This window comes from Astyanax mexicanus, chromosome 14 (genome assembly GCF_023375975.1).
Source record: "Astyanax mexicanus isolate ESR-SI-001 chromosome 14, AstMex3_surface, whole genome shotgun sequence".
Classification (NCBI taxonomy): Eukaryota; Metazoa; Chordata; class Actinopteri; order Characiformes; family Acestrorhamphidae; genus Astyanax; species Astyanax mexicanus.
This window is the reverse complement of record NC_064421.1, coordinates 49,186,239-49,211,113: the sequence shown is the minus strand read 5'-3', so window position 1 is coordinate 49,211,113 and position 24,875 is coordinate 49,186,239. Positions and strand designations below refer to the sequence as shown.

Here is a 24,875-nt window from a genome sequence, read left to right as displayed (position 1 = left end):
AACTACAGAAAAAACACATTGGTACAGATTTATTACAGTGGTACAGCTTATGTAATTGCATGTGTGTGTTTCAATGTCAATTTTGACTTGTGTGTAATAGAGCGAGTGTAATTTCATGTTATATTGTGGGATTTTATGTATAAAAGTGTGTGTAGAATAAATTGTGTGAACATTTATATTTCTCTAAGAGCTTTTATGTAGCAGGTAATTAGGGTTGTGATTGTTCTGAATATTAAATACTTTATACACAAGTGAAATTACATAACATGTACCAATGTAATTAAATGTTAAAAATGAATATTTTACCAGTAGTTACACAGTTATTAAAGACATGTATTATAAAGGAGATATATTTCTGTATTTACAGAAACAGAGAGAATTCTGTATTTAATAGTGAAAAAGGTCCATGTTTACAAAAATTCAGGACAGTAAATTTGTGGTTTTGGTCGAACTCTGCTGTTAGATTTTTATTATTTTTGATTACTATTTGCCTGTTAAATATAAAAATCTGATTATTTCTTAACTAATGTAAACCCAGAGAGTTTTCCTGTTGTCTGTGTACTCAGGCGATAATACCCCAGATCAGATTAATAGCAAAATCTGAAATTATATTGTTATCAGATTATTATGTAAATGCACTTATTGTCTAAATAAAGCAGTTTATTTTGGTTTCTGGTGTTTAGCTTCTTAAATTTAGTATAAAATAAAATTTTTCTAAATGTAAATCTGTCTTTCTGAATGATATTGATTTCAAATAAATCAGACCTGTTGCTTCACCAGACGAGCCTCGATCAATCAGCTGTGATTGGAAATTGGGTAAAATCCTTTTTTCTTTAGCAAACATTCATTCAAAGTAGATTTAAACAACTGGGATTTCTCTGATAGAGGCGTCCTGGATATTAGTTATGAGTTTTATCGTATTCTAAACAGATTTAAACCCCCGTAAACATCGTCACCCCTCCGCCCCAAATTTCATTAATTAAATTTCATTATTTCGCTGAAATATCACAGGAAAAGAATTTGATCAGGTCGACTGAAAGTGATATACAGTATATTAAAACCATTACAGTAATGTACGGTTCTTTAAAATAATGAGTTTTATAGTATTTTACTGAATATTTCATGCTGATAAACAGGCGTCAGTCCTGAGTTCTCTGGACTTTGGTTGCTGAAGGACTTTGGAAAGCTGTAGATAACGTTCTGCTGCTGCGATGTGATTGGAGGAGGATGATCAGGGTGGAGGATCTTTATAAAAGCTCAGGTAGATCTGTCTGAAATTCAGTTTAGTGGGAATTTGTTACAAAACCGGAAGAAGAGGAACTACTGGAGCTTTGTTGGAGCCCATCATGGGGGACATCAAGCTCTGCCTCTTCCTTCTCCTCAGTGCTTACGCTCTCGCGGGTAAGATCTTCATCTTATTTAATATAATCTTAAATAAGGATTTTTATGTATTGGTGATTTTAATGCTAGTAATAAATAAGGTTAGTTTTAATTCTCTTTTAAAAAAACATTATTTTAACTGATGCAATAAAAAATTACATTTTAAAGGTCTAAAGAATCTGAGCTATTTATCACGACAAATAAAGGCAATTTAACAATACAATGTATTTATCACATTCTTTAAAACTATCCCATACTGAGGACACATTTATTTTTTTTAATAGGCTGATAATATTTATGATATACTCAACAAATATAACAAAATGTATTTAACAATAAAATATTATCTTATTACCTTCCTCTGTTCCTCACACTCACTCATCTTTACTACAAACAGGGTTTACTTTAAACCAAAAATCCATTACATCAGAGCACCATTTAAAACACCTTTACTTTTCATTTTTAGAGTGTGGTTTGGGTTGTATTTTCTCTTTTGTATTTTTGTTTCTGCTTCTGTTTAATTTTTTTGTATGTTATGTATATGTATTTATTAATCCAATTTTTCTTAACAAATAATTTAAGTTGTTTTATATCGGTGCATCACTAAATTATATATATATATATATACATCAGTCAAAAAGTAATGTATTTTTAGTATTGTAGATTAATATTGAAGTGTTAAATAAGCCAAACTATGTTTTATACTTTAGATTATTTAGAGTAGCTCATTTTGCTTTGATGTCTGACAACTCCGCCCACTCTTGGCTGATTTTCTCAGTCTTTATGAGGAAGAACCTGTTTTTTTTCTCCAACTGTTTTAAAAAGGTTCTAGGTTTGAACTTCTGCTTTTTCTTCACTCTGAGCTTCAACTCGTCCCAAACATCTGGGTTGAGCTTTTTTTTTTTTTTTTTGTCTAAAACCGAACTGCATATGTGTTCCTTTATAGTTTTTAATTCTTTATTATTAATCAATGTAGTAAATTATACAAATAAAGAAGAATATATTAATAAGGTGTGTCCAAACTTTTGACTGATACTGTATATATACGGGTAAAGTCAAACTAATTTTTACCAAACAAGGTTATATAAGGTATATAAGGTAATATATATATATATATATATATATATTTTTTTTTTTATGTTCAGACGTTTTGATTTGAATATAATCTGGCATGTTTTTGTGAATGAACAGATTTCTGAATTTGGGTGTTTTGAACATAAAGAAAGTAATGTTTTCTGGTTTATCCGTTAGATACGAGCGTTGAAGTCACTGATGAAGATTCACAGCCATCACTATGCCCACGTAAGTTTATAATTAATCTGTATTTATTATGTTTCTGAAGGGTGGAGATTAATATAAGATTCAGTGCAGGACTAGACTTTAATCCCAGGCAGACGGCTGTTTGTGTGAGAGCGGTGTTATCTGTAGCTGATCAGACTCAGGTAATTAGCCTGTATTGATCTATTGGTATCAGTCTTAAAGATAGGAGCTCTGAACCTTGGTCCTGCTGTTTATGAGGCAACAGTATTGATGGATCTGTTGACTCACTCCGTCAGCGACGGGTCCAAAAGTCTATGGTTCAGGTGATGATTTGGAACCATTTATGAAATGAGGTCAAAAACATCTCATAAACCTGATATGAAGATATGAAACTACAGACTGTAGAATTAAATACAGATTTATATGCAGATTTGTGTGCTATAAAACAATTTCTATAATGCTTTAATATTTTATATCTGATTAATTTGTCACTGTTTTTCCTTCTTGATGTTTAGTGGAATCGAGATACAAGAACTTCAGAAAATATACTTACGACTACACAGCTGAGAGCACCAATGGAGTGTCCGGCACGGCTAACATCAAAAACGGACCAAGAATTACCTGCAAGGTATGAGAAGAATTACAGAGTTTGTGGATTTTTTAAAGTTTTTTTTACAGCAGCAGAAGTTTAGATTTGATGTTTTTTTGTGTTTAGATACAGTAATGCATTACAATATTTAAAATATATTATTAATATACTGCTGGAAGCAAAAATCTGAATAATCTAATCCATCAGGAATGTTCCTAATGTTCCTAAATCTTCCATCTGTCTGTATCCATATGCAGGTGGAGCTGGAGGTTCCTCAGACGTGCAGCTTCGTCCTCCGTACTGCTGACTGTGCCCTGAGTGAAGTGGCGCTCATCAGTGCTCAGGGTCAGCCCGTCTACAAACCAGTGGCTGGATCTGACCTGTTCCAGGCAGCCATGGAGAAGTGAGTACTATTCTGAGGCTGGTAACTTTGATGAACTTTGTTTTTCCTTTCCTGGAGCAGTTCTGATGAGTGCCAGTTTCATCATTTTAACATTTTTGATGGTATTTGCAGTGACTGCACTTGATGATACTTCTTAAAATGCTTCTTTTCTGATTTACTGACCTTCATTTCTTCTTAAAGTATTTTTTTTTATTTAGTTGAGTAGTTGTTGTTTCTCATAACCTGGATTCGAACATTACTCAAATATTCACTATTCACTGTATACCTGTAACTCTACCTCTTCACTACTTTACTTTAACTGATGCTCTCAAACACTTTATTAAGAGACAAGAAATTCAAGTAATTAACTCTTGATGAGTTCAGCACAGCTGTTAACTGAAAGGACAGCATAAATCAATCTAATACTTTTAATGTTATCACAATACTGTATTTGAAGTACTGACAGATTGTGAAAGTATTTTGCTTAAAACTTGTAATTTTTACACAGGAACCCTCTGAATTTCGTGGTGGAGCAGGTGACAGAAGTTTCTGTCTTTCCTAAAGAGGATGAGCCTGAAAACATTCTGAACATCAAGAGAGGAATCATCTCTGCTCTGCTGTCTCCTGTCATGGAGGAGGAGCACAATAAGAAAATGGTATGATTGTTTATAATAAAGAAGAATTTATATTTATTTATATGTGATATTTCTGTTTCGTATTATTAATAAACCCATGTTTTTTTATTTTAAAGCCTACTATTCACGGCCTGTGCAGCTCTGAACTCACTGTAAACTCGAGGAAAGATATCGATGTTGACGTGACGGTGGAGAGAGATCTGTCCCAGTGCAGCAACTTCTCTCCTCAGAACCTCCCGACCAGCCCGCTGTCCCTCACGCCGGGCCTGGTACTGAGCTCCTCTCAATCAGAATAGTTCATTTATATATTTATTTCAGACCTGAGTTCTGGAGTATGGGATTAAATAATCGTAAGGACTAATAAATAATAAAGATGTTTCTTCTTCTCAGAATGGACTCGTTTCTAAGCTCATCAGCAGCAGCCAGACCTGCAACTATCAGTTCGATAACAGAAAGAAACACATGACTGAAACTCAGTGCCGAGAGAAACACGTCTTCATCCCCTTCTCTCACGAGTGAGTAACTCTAATACTTTCACAAGAAAACATGAAAACTTCTCGTTTATAAGTTAAAATAAGATTTTATCCCAGGTTATTCTGATACAATATAAATTAAACCAATTAAACCAGAAATAGGAAAAAACAAATACGTACAAATATGTTTTTTAAGAGTATGTTATTACTATTGCATTTTGTCTGCATATCAAAATATGATGATAAATATTGTGTATCATAAAAATGCCTTTAAATATTAGAATGCAGTATTTTTACCATATGAATCAGCTCTACTGTAGGACAGCAATAAAGAATATCTAATAAATCTAATAACCGTTTGATATCCTTTCTAATGAAGTGTCTAATTCAGAATAGAAACTTCAGACTGACTCGTGTTTTCTCTCTCAGGGATCAGTACGGCATCGTCTCTGAGGTAAAACAGAGTCTCGTCCTCCAGGAATCATCAAAGATCAACAACAGATATTTCAGCAATGAAGGTGCGAATCCTCCAATACCAAACAAACAGAAAAACCCAGTCTGAGTATTAACACAGAATAAACACAGAATAAATACAGAATAAACACAGAATAAACACAGAATAAACACAGAATAAATACAGAATAAATACAGAATAAACACAGAATAAATACAGAATAAACACAGAATAAATACAGAATAAATACAGAATAAACACAGAATAAATACAGAATAAACACAGAATAAACACAGAATAAATACAGAATAAACACAGAATAAATACAGAATAAATACAGAATAAACACAGAATAAACACAGAATAAATACAGAATAAACACAGAATAAACACAGAATAAATACAGAATAAATACAGAATAAACACAGAATAAACACAGAATAAACACAGAATAAACACAGAATAAACACAGAATAAACACAGAATAAACACAGAATAAATACAGAATAAATACAGAATAAACACAGAATAAATACAGAATAAACACAGAATAAATACAGAATAAACACAGAATAAACACAGAATAAACACAGTGTAATAATCTAATATCTGCTGTATCCCTCTGTAAACAGGATCACTGCACAGAAAGCTCTTCCCAGAGGAAGTGGAGGAGAAGCTGTTCAGTCAGAATAAAGAGGACGTCCTGAGCTCCATGCAGACCCTCTCTGATCTGTCCCGGTTGGGGAGGAATCAGGAAAGAGCTCGTCTGTTTCAGAAACTGGTCTCTCAGGTCCGCGGGATGAAGAACGAGACGTTATCCTCGGCGGTGGAGGAGATGGCGAGGATCTCCGGGTGGTTGAGCTGGCAGGTTCTGCTGCAGTGTGGAAGCAGTGAGTGCAGCAGTGCTGCTCTGCAGATCCTCAGAGGTCTGGAGGGGTCCGGCGGGGAGGTGGACGCTGTGGTATACACTCTGGCGCTCCTGTCCCGTCCCGACCCACAGCGTCTCAGAGACATACTCACCACCGCCCAGACCCGTCCCACCAAAACCGTCCTGTACGCCCTCGCTAACACCGTCAAAAAGTGAGTGATTTTTAAATGTTCTATTTTTATTTTTACTCTTCTGAGTTTATTTAGATCCGTATTCAATAAATATATCATTTTATAGTCATATAATACAGTCTGCTGTAAATTAAATATATTTTAATATTAATACTAATAATTAATATATTTTTTTTGCTGTTAACTTATTAGTACCAGCTCCTTTATAAAGGGTTTAATAATAGATAAAATAAAATAAAATAAAATAAGTTATAAACCATTAATAAACAGTTACAACACATGAATAGGAAGTGTAATAATGGCCTGTTGTTTACCAAATAATGAATCTACATTCGTTTATACTATTAAACCTTAGATCTTACTAGATTCTTATCTTACTTAGTTTTTTTCATCAGTCAGCATTAACATTTCTATTAATAACTTTTTTACTCATTTAACTCTAATAACATATTAAACAACAAAACTTTCTATGACTTTCTATATCATTTTATTACTTATGTTAGAAAAATATTAATTTTATATTATATTATATTAACTTTCTGTTTGTATGTTGTAAGTGAAGCTTATTAATATTTTAAAATATTCACAACTTATTTATAACCATTAATAAACTCTTTTATAAACTATTTGTAAATCCTTTATAAAGGAGCCTTATTTTAAAGTGGTACCAACTTATTTCTTGCTGTCAGGTTATACAAGCTATTAAAAAAAAGAATTAAGACAAAACATATTTAAAAATATACTGATATTTACATAATTATAAATAGTGCAGGACACTATTAATAAAAATAAATAATTAATTCATAAATACAAATATTAATAATAATAATTTAGAAATAATTTAGCAATTCATTGCATAATAATATTAAAAACAAATAAAACTGCACTTAAATATATTGGGCAATTGGCATTTGGCAATAGTTATTAAATAATTAAAAACATAAAACAAGATAATGGGAATAATATGAAACTCATTTACATCACATTTTGGCTGTTCTTTATCGTCCTTATTAGTTTTTCTTTATAATTTGAAAAAATGTATTTTAAGCATCTTTATTATTTAGAGTTGAGGTATAATTATCCTACATTTAAATGTTTAATCTGTGTTAGATATTAAAATAATGTTTTATATATATATGTGTGTGAAATATGAAATATGTGTGTTTGTTTTCTACAGGTTTCCACTGAAAGATGCTCAGATGATCCCTGAGGTGAGAGAAGTGGCAGAATTCATGGAGTTCCTGCTGGGAGATTGTTCAGGAGACCAGGACCAAACCTTCCTCACACTGAGGGTACTGATAATAAATATCAATCATATCAATAAATATCAAATATCAATAAAATCATATAAAATCAAATAAAATTCTCATTATTACTAAATACTATTAGTTATTTAATGGTTAATATTGTAATATTGTCAGGTTATTGGTGTGATGGGAAAATATATGGAAGGCTTCCCCTCTCTGAAATCCTCCCTCCTGAGATGCATCCGTCAGAGTGACGCTTCACTGTCTGTTCAGAAGTCGGCCGTTCAGAGCTTCAGACTGATGGAGATCGATCCGGACGTAAGAAAAACTCTAATGCAATTTTACTTTTTCAACAATATGATTTCTTTAACCAGGTATTTTATCAGATTATAACAGTGTTATTATGATTTACTGTATCTGGTGTTTCTGGTGATTTAGAGTTTGTTTATTGTGTTGATTTCAGGTCTCCAGAGCTCTGATGGATCAGTATCAGGATGCAGAAGCTCCTGCTGAGAAACGCATTGCTGCTTATTTGATGCTGATGAGGAACCCTGAGCTCGTACACGAGGTGCTGAAGACCCTGAGAGACGAGTCGAATCTGCAGGTCAAGAGCTTCGTTATCTCCCACATCAGCAACCTCATGGACCTCACTGACCCTGATCTCCAGACGTACGTTTCACAGGTTTATTAGTTATATATAAAGAAGTCTTTTAGCCAAAAATTTTAGCCAAATTTATGGCATACAAAAAAAATGTTCTAAACATGTTTCATGTGAAATATCTTACATTTAATCTCTAACAGAATAAAGGACTACATCACGAGAGCCCTGGAGAACGACGAGAACCTCTCTGCTGCAGATTTCACCAAGTTTTCCCGTAATTACAAGGTGGCGGTGCCGCGGGCCGGATCTGTACAGAGCAATGTGATTTTTGACTCGGTTAATTTCATGCCCAGAGAAGTCATGTTAGCCACCACTCTTGATGCCTTCAGCGCAGAGATACTCGAGGTAAAAATCAGATAAATTAATTAAGTCTGTTTCTCTTTTTTCTCTTAAATGATCTTACTTACAGAACTTCATCATTTCTTTTGTAGATCGGTCTGGAGGGTGAAGGTTTGGAGCCAACTATTGATGCCCTGTTTGGAGAGAACGGTTTCTTCCCTGATGTTATCTCCAGAGCTTTATACTGGGCCAATGATAAGGTGCCGCACCAAGCAAAGCAGGTTCTGGAAAAATGGACCGGCCCTTTAAAAGACAACAGGATGAAGAGAGAGGTAATATAATTTATACTGTCATATTAAATAAAATGATCAGTGTGTTTTCACAACTTGTCTTTACTTTTATTACAGTTTTATGACTGAAATATTATACAGTATAGAATTAAAAGTTGTGAACTCTTTAGAATGTTCTATATTTCTGCACAGCACACAAGTTTTACCTCTGAATTTGTAGAAATGTAAACTAATTCTAAATAGTTCACAAATCTTCAAACACCACACTCAGTTTATGGAGACAAAATTGTATTTATATAAAATTTAACAGAAATTTATTTACAGAACAATATCTCTACAGGTCTCCCAAAACATATTTAACCAGATAAAGGAGAACTTTGGGAAGTTTGGCGACGCCCTCAAAAACCTTGAAGAAAACAAAGATGCGCCCAAAGCCATGGCCTACCTCCGCTTTATGGGAACAGAACTGGGTTATATGAAGACCAGTGAACTCAATGGCATGATTGAAAATATCATCAAATACGCTGAGCTGTTCTTCAGCACCGTGCCCAAAGAGGTACATATTAATATTCACATTATAAATGTTGTAATTCTGATCTGTGAATTTACATTATTACTATTTTCTCATGTACTGTACGTCTCATCTAAAATATAACTTCTTCTGTCTGCAGGTCTTCAGGAAAGTGTCATCTGGAACCGATAATGAGCTTTTTGCTCACTACATGTTCCTGGACAAAGCCTTCACACTTCCCACTGGTGCCGGTCTCCCTCTGAAACTCTCAATGGCTGGAGTTTTTGCCCCTGGTGCTTCAGGAGGACTGACATTTGACCGTAGCATGGTAAGATTGCTTAAAATACAATACAGTGCTATTTTTAAATATTTGATTTTAGGAATTGTATTAATCTTGCACCTGGTATAATGTAATAGCTCACTGCTACAGGCATGTGTGTAAATGTGTGTGGTTACTGCACGTATGGGTTAAAGGCAGAGGTCAAATTCTATCTGTGCTCATCACAAGTGTGGTGATTAAGGATGTCTTGTCTTGTCATGTCTTGTCTGGTCTTGTATCACAGTTCTCCTCAGTTTTATTGGTGAAGTTTCTGTTTTGATTTCTGTTTTCAGCAACAGCTCACATTCAGACCGTCAGCCGGAGTGGAGTTTGTGACTCAGATGGGCGTCTTCCTCCCCGAGTTTGTTGATGCTGGAATTCAGATGCACACGAACATTTATCACGAGAGCGGCCTGAACGCTAAAGTCACAGTTACAGGAACCCAGGTCCAGCTTTCCATCCCAACACCTGAGAGGAACACCCAGCTGATCAGCGTCAGGTAAGATAGTCTCGGTACAGGAAGACTTATGATGGTCTGAAAAAGGGGAATATTTTAATGCTGTTTGAACAAATCCTTGTATCTCTACTATGGTTCATTTATAGACAAAAGACAATTTTTTTTTAACTTGTAGTAGAAGTTAATGTAACTCGATATATAGGCCAGCCTCACATCGGCTTAAACTATTAATACAGTCTTGACAGTCAGTTATATTATGGGTTTTGTTAGTATAGTTCTTGTGGTCTATATCTGTTCTTATTCATAAAATATTGATCTAAAAACATACACAACATTGTGTGACATCACAACTTGCAATGCTTGCATTTAGTAAAATAACATAACTGATGTTTTTGAAAGCCAGAAACAGAATTATGGTTAATATGAATAAAGGATAATTATTTAAAATGAGATGTTTAGAATTCCTTGGACCTTTTTAGGGCTGATGAATGTCTTATAGATTGATAAAAAGAAATTCAATAAAGTCTTTCATGTTTAATGTTTTTACTGAGTAAAACTGAATTTAATATAATAGTAAAACAGTGCTTTAAAAGTTTATGGAATATTTGATGTAAAATTCATTCTGTTTTTTTTATAAACAGCAATGAGCTGCTCTCCCTGACGTCCACTATGACGAGGAAAGTGTCTCCTATTGTGGAGGACAGGACTGATGCTACAGAGTGTAATCCCTTCTTCCCTGGACTGAAGTACTGCACTATAATCCGCTATTCAAACGCCAGCTCAACCAACAGCGCCCCCTACTTTCCCCTCACTGGAGAAACTCGGTAAGCAGGTTAAAATATAGTCAGACTATTAGAGATGCAGTAGAGCAGCAGATAATGAGGTTTTAGTCTTTTTAGACTGGTATAATCCTAGAATCTGATTAGAAACTGATTAGAGTGTTTGATCGGATATTGATAAGTTTAAAGGTCTTTTCTAGTTGTGTGTATTAATTTCACAGTATTATTGTTTTATAACTCCTTTTAACTAATCTGAATTTTTACCAGGTTTGCTGTGGAGCTTCAGCCCACTGGAGACGTGACGGAATACACAGCGACTCTGGCCTATGAGCTCCTGAGAGAGGGAAAGGAGGGACGTCATAAAGTCGATTCTCTGATGTTTTCTCTGAAGGCAGAAGGTAATTTATACAGAAAATAATGTACATATCTGTCCGGTCTTTTACATGAATTTGTATTTCCTCCACACTGGAGATATCATTATAGCACTTGCTCTTTTTTAGGTCCCACACCCACAACGGCTACAACAGCTCTGAAATACAACCGCAACAAGAACTCCTTCACCAGCGAACTTCAGATCCCTGACTTTGATGTAGAGGCTGCTGTGAAGGTGGAAGTGACCGACGTCACCAGAAAAGGAAAGAAGATACGCGGAATTTCAGTCGACGTCACCAACAAAAAGAATCTGTATCTGTCTCTCGTTGGACGGGCCAGGTACACTATGAGCTGCTTTTAATTGAGGTTTAAATAGTTTGTATACACTTGAATATGCTGATTCTGGGAATGTCCTCAGATGTTCCCTGGTGTGTTATGCTAACGATGCTCTAATATGGTAAAATAAAGGTATTAGGTTTAGTTTGAGTCACTGTTTGATTTGTGTCTGAGCAGAGTGGAGTCCATGGATGATGTTGAATTGGAGCTGGAGATGGCGGCTCCTGCTCTGCAGATGGATGCTTCCACTACGGCCAGTCTGAAGAACACTAATGGTCTTGTTCTGGAAATGGACACCCGCCTTAACTGCCCGGAGACTTTCTCTAAGCAGGAAGTCGTCTTTAGATACGGTAGGAATATCAAATATTAATTTTGATTATGTGCAAATCCTAATTCATGTCTGGATCTTTCATTGATTGGTCTTTTGTTGTTGTTTTTTTCAGATGAGAAGAAGGTTGAGCTGGAGATGAAGTCAGATATGAACTCTGAATTGGCGAAACTTCTCCCGGATATGGACGAGTACAGCAGGCAGCTACAGACGTATGTTGACGACATCCTCGACCAGAAGGTGGCAAAAACTGACATGAAGCTCCGCCATATTGTGATGAAGGGTATTGAGGTGAGTGGTTCAAAATGAACATTATCCCTTTTGTTATATTAGATAATTATTTGACAAAACGAATTAATAATTGATCAGTTTTGAAATCAGTTAAAATATTATTAAATCTCTTCTATTAATCTACTTCTCTCTACATACTTATCGCTACATGTTTTAATCTCAATTATTGACCTGTTATTACCTACTTTTACCGCTACAGATCATTGTTGTTAATGCCTTTTTATTGATCTGTTTTTTCCTCACCTGTAGGCAGGTAACATTTGGCTGGACAAGTTTGGGGAAAACATTCCATATTTGAAGAATCTGAGGAACAGGAGAGACATTCCAGAGATCCAGATGCCCAGTTTACCAGAACAGCTGTATTTCAAACAGTAAGTAAAAGTGTTAAGTTACTAAATAGTTGAATTTATAAGGTATTATTGTACATATCACTTTTATATGTCTTTGTTAATGTATATATAATTATATTTATTTCAGTGATGCACTGTTCCGGTACGAGTTTAACAAGGAAAGAGCATTCTTCTCACTTCCTCTTCCCTTCCCTGGGATGACATCTGAACATCTAAACCTCCCCTCTGAGATAACCCTCCCTCAGGTCCAGGTCCCTTACCTCGGCCTTATTAAACCTGAAACTCGGCTGCGCGTCCCTTCGTTCACCGTCCCCTTCAGCCTGGACTTCTCCGTCCCTCGGCTTGGAGTCGCAGAACTTTCTGCTAAAGTCAAAACCAACTTCTACGACTGGGAGGGTTCAGTCTCAGGGGGGAACTACACAGCTGACGTTCCGAGCTACATCGCTAAATACAGAGTTATGGCCTCCTCTCCTCTCTCAGCTCTTTCACATAAAGTTGAAGGTATGTTTGATTCACTCAAGTAAAAAAAAATCTGCATATAAATTGTATTAATACACATAGAAATGATGTACAATATTGGTAGAATAAAAAGGGATTTAAGAAAATTCTAAAACAGATAATAATTAAAGGAATAGATATTAATACTGTGTAGGCCCACTTCGTGTTTTGAATATCTCCTTTTGTCTTCATACAGGTACAGCCCTGGTGTATGGCACTATGGATGATGACTTCAAGTACCTTGTAAACGGATCCTTCAATCACAATTTCCTTGACGCCAGTTTCAGTGCCTCTGAAAGCTTAACTGTTACTGAAAGCGAGAGTACAGAAGTGATAGAGAAGATGAAAGGCTCTGCGATTTACAAGTATGAAGTAACCAGCCCACTTGGTCTTCATACATCCCTCTATTATTCTACTCAGGTCACTTCAATGGGCTTTGAAATGGCTGGAGATTCCAATTTGGATGGAGCCTTAAAAATTGGTCCTTTCTATGCAAACTCTGCATACACCCAATCCTACACCGCCAATATACTAGAAAACAGGGGAAGAGGGGAATCCATGCTGAGGTTTGACACCTCGTTCATCAAGGGGAAAACTGTGATCAAGGGAGAATACCTTGACGAAAAGCTGACGATCGTTTCCAAAACAAGTGCTGAAGATGATACTCTGATGCACACAGGTGAAATCATGTATGAGGATGGCCAATTGACCCTGAAGTCAGATCTCAGTGCTGAGGCACTAGGAAAAACCATCCACTCTCAAAGTGAGCTGGGCTTGACAGGGGAAAAAGTCAGCTTCAGAATTGAGACCGAGGCAAATTATGAATCAAATCGAGCATTTTCCCTGCTTACAGGGGCTCTGAATGGTAACGGACTTGAAATCAACACAGACGCTTCCCTTACCTTTGAGGAGAGCCGAGGAATGCACAAAGGTACTCTTACCCTGGGACTGACTGGCTTGGCCACAAGCTGTACAACAACACTGCAGTGCAGCTCCATGACCTTCGAGAACAACTTCAACGCCGCCGTTGACGGAACAGGAGCTTCCATGTATCTTCTTTCTAAAGGATTAGCTCAGGACAACACAGCAGAGCTGAGAGTAGAGGGCAAGATCTCAGACATTGAAGCTTCTCTAAACAGTGTTTTTAAAGGCAATGTTTTTGATAGTAATGCAAGAAACACAATGAACTTGGGTCTGAACCAGCAGGGACTGACCTTCTCCAACATCATGAGAGGTACGCTGCAGAAGATGAGGACTGAGAGTACCCATACCCTGACCGTAACTCTGTGGACTCTGGCCTTCCACTCCAAAACAGACAATTTCATCTGTGATGGTGCTTCATATAACCATGATATTAAGCTTAACATGAGACCTTTTTCTGCATCAGTTGTTTCAGCCAATAACCTTGAGATGTTTGACCTCAGCGTCGGCAAGGAGAGCAATATTAAGATGGAACCATTCAAATTAGATGCGACCGGAAGCATCACTGGTAAATACAAGGATGAGGACACCGTCAAGAGTACATGTGGAATCAGCTTTGCAGATTTGTCTGCTTCCATAAAATGTGATTCATCTGCTGATGTTTTGGATTCTCAGGTCAGTCACAACTTTGAACTGGATGTTGCTGGACTGTCTTCTGTTATTAAAAGTGAGATGAAACTGAAGTCTACGACACTACGCGTTGAGAATGTCATCCGTACAATGGCTATGCCATTTAGCTTAACTGTTGATGCCATTCTAAATGGTGATGGTTCAGTGAGGTTCTATGGTAAACACACTGGTCAACTCTACAGTAAATTCCTCCTGAAAGCAGAACCGTTTGCAATTGCTGAGTCTCACGACTGGAGAGCCTCTGCTACACACATGCTGACGAATGGAGATTCTGCTGAAACTCACGTTGAAAACAAGTTTGATGGCTTGTTGGCTCCAGTTGAGCAGTCCATGCTGTGGAAGTTTAAATCCAAGCTAAACAACCATGCATACAACCAGGACATCAGCATTTACAACAAAGAAGCAGAAATGGGAGCTGAAATGTCTGGAGTGCTCCTAACAAATCTGTTCAATAAGGCTGCAGAGAGCCAAGAATTCAGTATCTCCAGCTTCTTAAAGTACGACAAGAACCATGACTGCCACATCATTTCTTTGCCCTTCACTGAGAGCCTTCCAGCTGCCTTTGAAAAAATGAAAACTACAGTTCTCACTCTTCTCGAGTCCTTCCAGCAGTATCTCAATGGTCTGGATGTCAATGATTTGGCCAGGCAGTTCAGGGAGAACCTGGATGAAGTCCCACAAATGGTTAGTGATTTTATAGAGGAAGCTGATCTGGAGAACAAATTCAATATGGCCAAAGATAAAGTGGTCTCTCTGGCACAAGACTATGCTGTCACATTAGATGATCTGGAAGCATCTATGGAGAACCTTAAAGTAAACCTAGAAAAAATCTTAATTGAGTTGGCAACCAAAGTAAATGACATAAAGGCTCAAATCAAAACGTTTGTTGAAAGTGGATCCTGGGCTGAAATTCTGACAAGTACTAGAGATGCACTCATGGCTTTTGATGAAAAATATGAAATTACCAGAACAATTGTAAAAGTCATCAGTGCCATTGAAGATGTAATCAGACAGATTGATCTTCAGAAACTGCAGGATGGCAGCATGAAGTGGTTGAAAGAACTTGATGCCAAGTATGAAATCAAAGCCAAAATTCAGGAGAAAGTAAGTGAACTGAAAGAGGTCATAGAGACCTTCGACATGAAAATGTTAGTTCAGGATGTGACAGACTATATCAGCTCCTTTGATTTGGCTCAATATGTGGAGCAGCTGTCTGATTACATTCCCTCTGAGGATATCCAAAAGGTTCTGGAGTCCATGAAGGATATCTTTCTCAACTGGATCGAGGAATATGAAATTGTGGAAAAAATTAACTACGTTTACTCAAAATTAGGTGAACTATTCGAGAAATATGAAATACAAAAGAAGATGGAGAGGTTCCTGGACCAAGCAAAGATTCTCATCAAGCAATACAAAATTCGAGAGACAGTTGAAATGATGGCAGAGGCTTTAAAGTCCATTCCATTTGAATATGTTTCAGACAAAGTCCTGCAACTCCTGGATACCACTGTTAATCATCTAAAATCAATTGATATCAAACAAACCATCGATGATTTAAATGATTATATTTTAAAGATAACTGAGATGATAAAGAACTTTGACTACAACAAATTTGTTGATGAAATTAATGCAGGAATCAGCAAAGTAACAAATTATGTTAATGAACAAATAAAGGTCTATGAAATTGCAGAGAAAATTGAGGCGTCCAGGACATTCCTAAGAGAGATGCAAGCCTCTATCTATAATTATTTGGAGCAGCTTAAAAACACCAAGGTGGCCGAGATTTACAGGATGGTTAAGGGTGTAATGGACACCACAGCTATTAAGGACATTAAACTGAAGATCCAGGACACTCTTGAAGATATGAAGCAGAGGATTAATGACATGGACATCAGAGATGAAATCCTTGTTTACCTACAAAGAGCAAGTGAATCCTACACCAATATAATTGACTTCATCTCCTCTCATTTAAAAAGCCTGATTGAAGAAGTTCAAAAGATATCCCAGAATAAAGAAGTGCTTGATAAAATCCAAAAAGCAGTGGAAGAAGTCCTGGATTTTCTAAGGGTGGCTGAGATTGAAGTGGAGGCTTTTACTCTACCATTTACTACACTGGAGGTCCCTGCGTTTCAGCTAAGCCTGGCAAGACTTCAAGACATTTCTCTTCCATCCAAGATCACAATCCCAGAATTCGCAATTCACATTAACCAATACATCCTAGCCTATGTTTATGAGATCGGTATTGATTTTGAGATGATTAAAAATGAAATCATTCAATTCATTCAAAACATTCAGGAATTTGAGATGCCAGAGCTGGATCCTGAGGCCACCTTCGGTGATTTAAGAGCTCTTTACCTGTTTAACTTGCCTGACTTCACTTTCCCAGAGATCAGACTCGTAGAGCTCAAGTTCCCCCAAATCAACGTTCCAAAGTTACATTTGCAGGATTTTAACATCACCATGCTGGCAGTTCCTGACCTCAAGCTGCCTCTAATTCAGATTGAACCATGTATCCCTGCTTTTGGCAAACTTTATGGAGAGTTCAAATTAAAGTCTCCTTACTATTCAGTTACGACCACTGCAGCAATCCAGAATACAACAACTAAAAGCTCGGATCCACAGTTTAAAGCTACTCTGACCTCTCAAGCTAAATCTACTCTCCAGGCTCTTGGCTACACTTTGGATACAGTGCTTCAAATTGAGACCCCTAAGATGAAGAAAATGGTCATTAGTGAGACAATAAAAGTTGACCACATGGCTTTTTCTGTTGACCATGAGGGATCCCTCACTTTGAAGAATCCGTCAATTGAGGCATCAGCAAAGACAACTGTTAAGGCCACAACTGATATGTATAAAGCTGATTTTGTAAACAATATTGGACTTGCTCTAAAGAATGGAATATCACTGACCATGGACACAACTTGCAACCATAACCTGGACGTCCCCTCTATGGATATCACAGCACAAGCCTTGATGACAAAAACAGCTAAGGCTCAGTTTGAGTCCGGAACCATTTCTGTGAGCATTGAAAATAAGGCAAATGGGAAATGGTCCATCAAGAACTACAAAGATGAAGGCACCCACAAGAGCAATATGGAATTCAGTGTCAACACCGGCACAGCAAAGCTCACATTTGATGGTGAAACCAACAGCCAGAGCCTCAAAATGAAACAGTCAGTCAATGCAGAGTCAGTTATCCTGAGTTACATCACCATTGATGCCAGCGCCGTGACAGAGACTCCTTTCATGAAGTCAAGTGTGATAAAGGTGACAGGAAAGGCTCAAATGGAGGGTCTTAAAGTTGAACTAACAGCTTCACACAATGCAGATCTGATCGGAAGAGTCAGCGGAACCGTGGCTAATACCTGCGACTTTTTGGCGCAACCATTTGAGATAAGCCTTGATTGCAAAAATAAAGGAAACTCTAAAATCCTCCTCCCCTTAAAACTAACTGCAAAGATTGATCTCCAGAATGATTATAAGCTGGATCTGAGCTGTGAAAAACAGCATGCTTCTTGGGTGGCTCACACTCGGTTCAACCAGTACAAATACAACCACGCCTTGAGCTTGGAGAACAATGAGAAAGATGCAGTAATGTCTGTATCCGTGGATGGTGAGGCTAATCTTGACTTTTTGACTGTGCCTCTGACCGTTCCAGAGATGACTGTGCCATACTTTGAGACCAAAACACCAAAGATCACAGAATTTTCCTTGTGGGAAGATTTGGGATTAAAAGACCTCCTGGCCACTCCTCGTCAATCAGTTGACATTGATTTCAAACTCCAGTATCAAAAGAACCCTGACAAGCATACTTTTGACCTAGATCTTCAGCCTGTCTACAATGTCATTAATCAAAATGCTAAAATATTAGGAATACAGTTTGAATTTGCAAGAGACAAAGCGCTCGATGCCCTAACAACCTCTTATAACCAAGCCAGGACTCAGTTTGCAAAATTTAAAATTGACACTTCCAACCTACCCCCAAGATACTTCACTGTCCCTGGATACACTGTACCAATTCTAAACATTGAAGTATCAGCCTTTAGAGCTGAGCTACCTGCATTCGGCTATTTCATTCCCAAGGAGGTCAGCACACCAAGCTTCAAGGTTCCAATGATGGGTTTCTCAGTGCCGTCCTACACCCTTGTTCTTCCATCTCTGGAGTTGCCCGTCCTGCATGTACCTGAGACACTGAGAGAGTTGACGCTGCCCACTTTTACACTCCCTGATATTCAGAACAATATCATGATTCCAGCTCTAGGAAATGTGACCTATGATTTCTCATTCAAGTCCCCAGTTATCAGTGTGAGCTCTAATGGTGGTCTCTACAACCAATCTGACATCGTAGTGAAAGTGGGAGCATCCTCAACCTCTGTGTTTGAATTCCTCAAAGCAAAACTTGATGGAACAACAAGCATCACCAAAAAGAGAGGTCTGAAAGTGGCAACGTCTGTCTCAGTGGAACACAACAATGCAGAATACTCTCATGAAAGCACCATCAGCCTCAACAGGAGGAACATGGAGGCTTCTGTTGCAAATAATGCCAAAATTAACTTGCCCATTTTTACAATGGAGTTCAATCAAGTACTGGCTGGAAATCCCAAGACCAAGCCTAATCTTTCATCCAAAACCAAACTACAGTATTCTTACAACCTCCCAATGATGACAAGTGAAGGAAATGGAAATCTACATCATGCTTTCACACTTGAAACACTGTCATCCTACCTTTCTCTGGAGAACTCTTTGAGGGCAAAGGTAGATGGAGCGATGCTGGAGATAGGAAGTTTTTCAAAAGCACTCGATAATGAAGCATCTCTGTACCTGAATGCCAACGGTCTGCGTTCCACAATGAAAACAGACATCAAATGTAAGGCTGAGTACAAGAAAAACAAAATCTGGAGTGTCGACATGACTGAGAACTTCGCTCTTGATGCCTCTCTTAGACGTGTTTATGCCACCTTGGGTTACTCAAGCAAAAATGAGATAAATATTGCATCCTATTCAACTAATGGAGCTCACTCTGCACAGGGAACTATTGAGTTTGTTCCACTGACAACACTGACCGGTAATCTTAACTTTGATTTGTCACAGTCCTCTGACCTTGGCCTTGCTCGCATAGCTGAGAACGTCGATATTGCTCTGACTTTGGACAAACAGAAATTCATCTGGAGTGGCGTGGAACAGCTACCATTCATCAAACATGCCAGTGATCTGACGATGTCTAATGATGAAGCTGAGGTGCGTATTGAGAGTACAGAATCCCTTGAAGGTCGTCTTGCATTTTTGAAGTCCATCAGACTGCCTGTCTACCAGAGAACTCTATGGGATGTCTTGAAGTTTGATGAGGCCACCAGCACTGATCAGCAGCAGTTCCTCAATGTGTCGACAAATTTGGTTTATACTAAGAATATGGAGGGAACCCTGTTTGCACTGCCTGCAACAGTTTTTGAGAATGGAGTTACTTTCGACATTCCAGAAATGACTCTAGCAGTGCCCGACTGGGTGAAGCAGATCCCCCAGATGATCAGGGAAATGGACCAGAGACTGGAACACATTGATGTTCCTGATTACGTTTCAATTCCACCAGTAATCACCATCCCAACTTTTGACGTACCTCTAACGAGTCTCAATGTTCCTTCCTTCACATTAGATCTGCAAAATCTCAGAATCCCAAAACTGATCAGCTCACCTGCTTTTGACGTAACCGTACCCGGACTCCCAGCGGTCAGAGTTCCCCAGTTTAACATCGATACCGAATACATGAGGGACAAAATGGCTCTCCTGCTTTTGAAGCTGCCTCAGTATGAAATCACCATCTCAGCCTTCACTCTACCCAAAACTTTCACTATTGGAAAGCACACCATCAAGCTGGACGACATCACAAAAGCAATCTATCATTTTGAGATGCCAACTATAACCATTCCTGAGCAGAAGATTGAGATCCCGGAGATTTCTCTGCCTCTGCCGGTCAGTGTCTTCATTCCAAACTTCGGCGCGCTCTCGACTACTGTCAAAGTTTCATCCCCAATTTACAACAACACATGGACTGCACAAGTGGAGAACAAGGAGCCAGGATATGAATACACCCTGAAGTCTGCGTGCACTTCTACTCTGACCTTCCTAGCGTACGACTTGGATGGTAAGATTTTATATTCATTTAGTCCTGTATATAGTTTACTATATAAATATAAACCCTGTTAATTACTTTTATTCATGTTTTATTCAGCTTATGCGAAGGTCTTGCTTGAAAATGGAGCCGTGAGTCTGAATGGAAAAAGCACCTTCATCCATGATGATGTAAAAGTCAACTGGAAGCATGACCTCAGACAGAACTTGAGGTACTATTTAATGTTTGTGCCCACAATTTAATTTGTGCCCTAATTACTGCCTGCCCTATGGTTACCTTTTTTGATTGGTATTATTCATCTTTAAGTTATCAAACCAATATTTGATAAGATATTGAGAAACATAGTGTGCATATATCATAAAAAACTCTTGAAAATTCAATTAAATGTAACTTTTCATCCACAGAATTAAACGGGAGGAGCCTTCAGAATTAAGGTAATTGTTGCTGATTTAACACAGTTTTTTATGTTAAAGCAGCACTAGGTAGGATTTCTTTGATTTTTGAAGTAAAATTACAGCTTGAAACTCACTGCAGCGCTGCATTGAGGTGTAATAGGAGGATTAGCGGTGCTCTCGTGTCTGTGCCGGAGCTCCTCTGAGCTCAAACCAGACTCTGTAAGTTTTCCCGAGGCGGCCACGACCAACGCTCACGAGAACTGCGACCTGCTTTCCAACCTTTAGTTCTAACAGTTCTACAAGAACTACTGGTTCATTCTTTACAAACTAACATACAGACACTCTGGCAGAAGCTGGAAAGAGACCGAATATGTCTGTGAAAGCCAGAAAACGAGAAAGAGAAACTAAAATCCACCTGAAACATTTATTACACTCTACAACTGTAGGGGGAGCCCACGAGCACAAAATCTCAATCCTACCTAGTGGAGCTTTATATAATCACATTTTAACATTTGTACATCTTATGTGGAAACACCTGTATAAATACAAAATATATTAATTAATTTATTTATTAAATATATTAATTCATTAATATATTATTTATGTATTTTACAGGCCATCGAGTCACACTCTGGAAGTTGATGTAAAGAGTCAGACCTTCACTGACGTGAGTTTCCGTTACGCTTCCTACAACAACGGAATCACATCTTCAGTCTCCTCACCTTCAGCCGGATTCCTCGGACTTCAGTTCACAAGAAGATCACCATCTCAATATTATGGGAAGCTGTTCAGCAGATACCTGGTGAGTAAATCATGTGAAAAATATTTAATAATGTGATGTTTTGGGCTAAATCCACAAGTGTGCAAAAAAATCTCTCTGTTTTTGAAAAATATTTCCATCCACACAGAGACAAAAACGATCACATAGCTTTAGATACCAGTCCTGTTCTTAAATTTGAGTGGATAGGAGCCAAAATGCAGAAAAAAATAATAAATACCTGCATATATTGACGGTGCTTTTACATTTGATCAAATGATAATAGCTATATAACATTAATTAAAACTGTGTGTGATAAAATGTAGCTGTAAAAGGAATATATGCAAAATAATGTTTGAAATTGTTCATGCAGAATATATAACAGACATTTATCAGTTCATTGTGCATTACATTTCTGGTAAAGTAAAAATTGTACCTTACCAAGTAAATTATAATCCATTTTACATGACTGTAATATAACAGTTAGTGTTCAAGAAAAACAAACGTTCAGAATGCTCTGAAATGATTGTGTTGAGGCTAAAGTCATTATCAGCACTAACTACATGACTAAATATACTAAATATACTATACTAAATATACTAAATTTACAAAACTAAATATACTAAACAAAACAGAAAATACCTACCATAATAAAACAATACTAAACACAAAATTTACAGATACAGGAGAGTTCAGTAAAAATAAATTAGGCAAAAAATAATCTGACAGAAAAAGATGCATCATTCCTTAAATGAAACATACATTTCTTTAATTTTAAACCATCATTCAGCTGAGGGCAGTGGTGCATATACTACACCCACTGGATAATTAGCTTCTAAATGTATAAATGTACAAATGTATTCATTTAAAAATCACATGATAATTGTCTAAATTAATCTGAATATTAAATGTGTTTTTTCTTTCTTTCTCTTTCAGGCGACTCCAGATAAAGACACTGATCTTCTAAGTATGAAAGTTACCCTGAAAAACGCTAAAAAGCTGAGTCTGCAGACGAGCTGGCAGCTCAACGGGTTCTTCGATTTGCTGAACGGCTTTAAGGAGAAACTTCCCTCCATCACAGCGGCTCTTCACGACTTCATCAACAAATACCACAGAGCTCATTTAGGCCTGGACCTGAATCGCGCCGCGCTAAAGCTGAAGAACTCCGTATCCAACAGCATCGACAGAGCCTACAACCAGCTCCCCAAAGCCATGGACGCCATGCAGAACTCCATCGAGTACCTGAGTCAGCAAAGCACAGAGATGGTGAAGAGGACGGTGGAGAAGATGCCGGAGATAAACCTGCAGGAGATGAGCAGCCGGGTCTCCAATAACGTAAAGGAACTGCTGAAAAGCTACGAGAAAAATGTCAAGGTCCTGTTAGAAGCTGTGATGAAGTTTCTGAGCGAGACCAAGTTCCACCTGCCGGGTCTGGAGGAGAAGCTGACGGGTCAGGAGCTCTATAACAGGATGAGACGCTCCGTTTCAGCCGCGGTAAAACGGGCGGCCAGCAGATTCACCGGCCTCATGGAGACTATAGCCGACACCGTCTCCAAACACATCAGCGGGGTGAACTTCAGACTTCCAGGCACAGACGTGGTTATTAACGGTGGAGAGTTCCTGAAGGATCTGAAGGCTGCTGTGAGATCCGCGCAGGATCAGATCATCCAGGCCATGAAGAAATGGGAAGGTGTGAAGCTGGAGAAGCTCCTGCAGAACCTGAGTAACTTTGTAAAACTCTGCATCCAGAGAGCAGGAGAATTCATCGCCTCTCTGAAGGTGGAGGAGTTTGAGGAGCTCTCGGCTCGCGTCGGCGGGATCTACACCGACGTCAGAAACCGGCCGGTGATGCAGGAAATCAGCAGGCAGATCGAAGCCGCTAAAGTAAACGCAGCCGATTACAGAGATCAAGCTAAAGTGAGGGTTCAGGAGCTCTACAACGAGATCTCTCTGGAGCGTCTGAATTCAGACATGAGTGAAGTTATTTCAGCGGTAGAGAATCGGCTTCGCTCTAACGCTGATGACATCATCGAATACGCAAAGAAATCCTCAGAGTTCACGCAGCCCTACGTCAGGATCTCCAGCAGAAAGGTGGACGTGGATATTCCTCTGCCTTTCTACTGGAACTCCTTCAGTGACTGGCCCAGCATGACTTAAATTTTTAAACATTTCTTGTTTGAATGTTTGTTTGAATGTTTACTTGTTTTTTGAAACTATATGTAAGTGTTATTCTTACTTAAAAATCATGTGTGATATGTTGTGTATAATTTTTGTACTGTTTCCCTAATTTTTAATATGTGCTGAAAAACGGTTAAACTCACTCCTCCAGCACAAATAAAGTCTCTGTTTGCATTAAAACGCTGCCAAAAGACATTTTATTTGTTTAAAATGCAGTTTTAGGCAATGTCTATAAAACAGTTTAGTGTAGAGACGTAAAAAGACAGTTAGACCATCTTCACGCAGGTCTGGGTTTGTATAAGAACAGAGATTGTCCTTCTTCCATTTTGGAAAATTCACATATTTCCATACACTCACTGTTCAGGACCTTAATTAAAGAGACTTGAACTGATTCATTGAGGTTGTGGTGATACTCTATTAAAATAGAATTAAAAAGTGTTACTCAGTTACTCAGTGTAAAAAATTATTTAAATAGTTTTATAAACCTTCTTTTATGGCATCAGGTCAATGAAACAGGGAGAGGCTGGTTAATAATCACATTATGGATAGATAATGCTGTACATAACAGGACACTTTTAAATAGTGAGTAAGAAAATACTGGGAAATATGATTCAAATGAAATCAATAAACTCTCTTTCTTTCTCTCTATCAATACTATATATATCTATTGAGAGATACAAGCTGGGCTGAAAAACTTTATCAGGGCTGAGAAACACATTATTATTATTATTCAGTGTTTTATCTCTAAAAAGACAAACACTAATCAGTCAGTGCGGTTAATTATTGCTCTTTATGTTTTTGATTATTTTAAAAGCAGTTCAGACTCAAACACTATGAAACACTCTGGTTTAAATAAA

General features: G+C 37.7%; 1 protein-coding gene across 1 annotated transcript; it reads left to right on the top strand.

Moving 5' to 3' along the window:
• The first annotated feature begins 1,268 nt into the window (after nucleotides 1-1,268).
• Nucleotides 1,269-24,198, top strand: apoba (apolipoprotein Ba). The gene is made up of 29 exons (XM_022672520.2): nucleotides 1,269-1,401; nucleotides 2,632-2,682; nucleotides 3,156-3,268; nucleotides 3,487-3,632; nucleotides 4,120-4,267; nucleotides 4,363-4,515; nucleotides 4,637-4,761; nucleotides 5,149-5,237; nucleotides 5,806-6,253; nucleotides 7,410-7,524; nucleotides 7,654-7,797; nucleotides 7,943-8,148; nucleotides 8,281-8,485; nucleotides 8,572-8,751; nucleotides 9,050-9,265; nucleotides 9,381-9,548; nucleotides 9,833-10,038; nucleotides 10,638-10,820; nucleotides 11,043-11,173; nucleotides 11,276-11,486; nucleotides 11,661-11,833; nucleotides 11,927-12,102; nucleotides 12,352-12,473; nucleotides 12,580-12,953; nucleotides 13,147-20,700; nucleotides 20,788-20,899; nucleotides 21,093-21,122; nucleotides 21,699-21,885; nucleotides 22,777-24,198. The coding sequence occupies exons 1-29, from the start codon at nucleotides 1,347-1,349 to the stop codon at nucleotides 23,995-23,997; spliced, it is 13,242 nt and encodes a 4,413-aa protein (XP_022528241.2). The 5' UTR covers nucleotides 1,269-1,346; the 3' UTR covers nucleotides 23,998-24,198.
• The last annotated feature ends 677 nt before the right edge of the window (nucleotides 24,199-24,875 follow it).

Bases quoted from the DNA above. Each gene is read 5' to 3' on its own strand.
- apoba (XM_022672520.2), top strand. From the start codon at position 1,347: ATGGGGGACATCAAGCTCTGCCTCTTCCTTCTCCTCAGTGCTTACGCT. The intron at 4,516-4,636 runs GTACTGAGCTCC...TCTTCTTCTCAG, and splicing joins TGTCCCTCACGCCGGGCCTG to AATGGACTCGTTTCTAAGCT. The intron at 20,900-21,092 runs GTACTATTTAAT...TTTCATCCACAG, and splicing joins GACCTCAGACAGAACTTGAG to AATTAAACGGGAGGAGCCTT.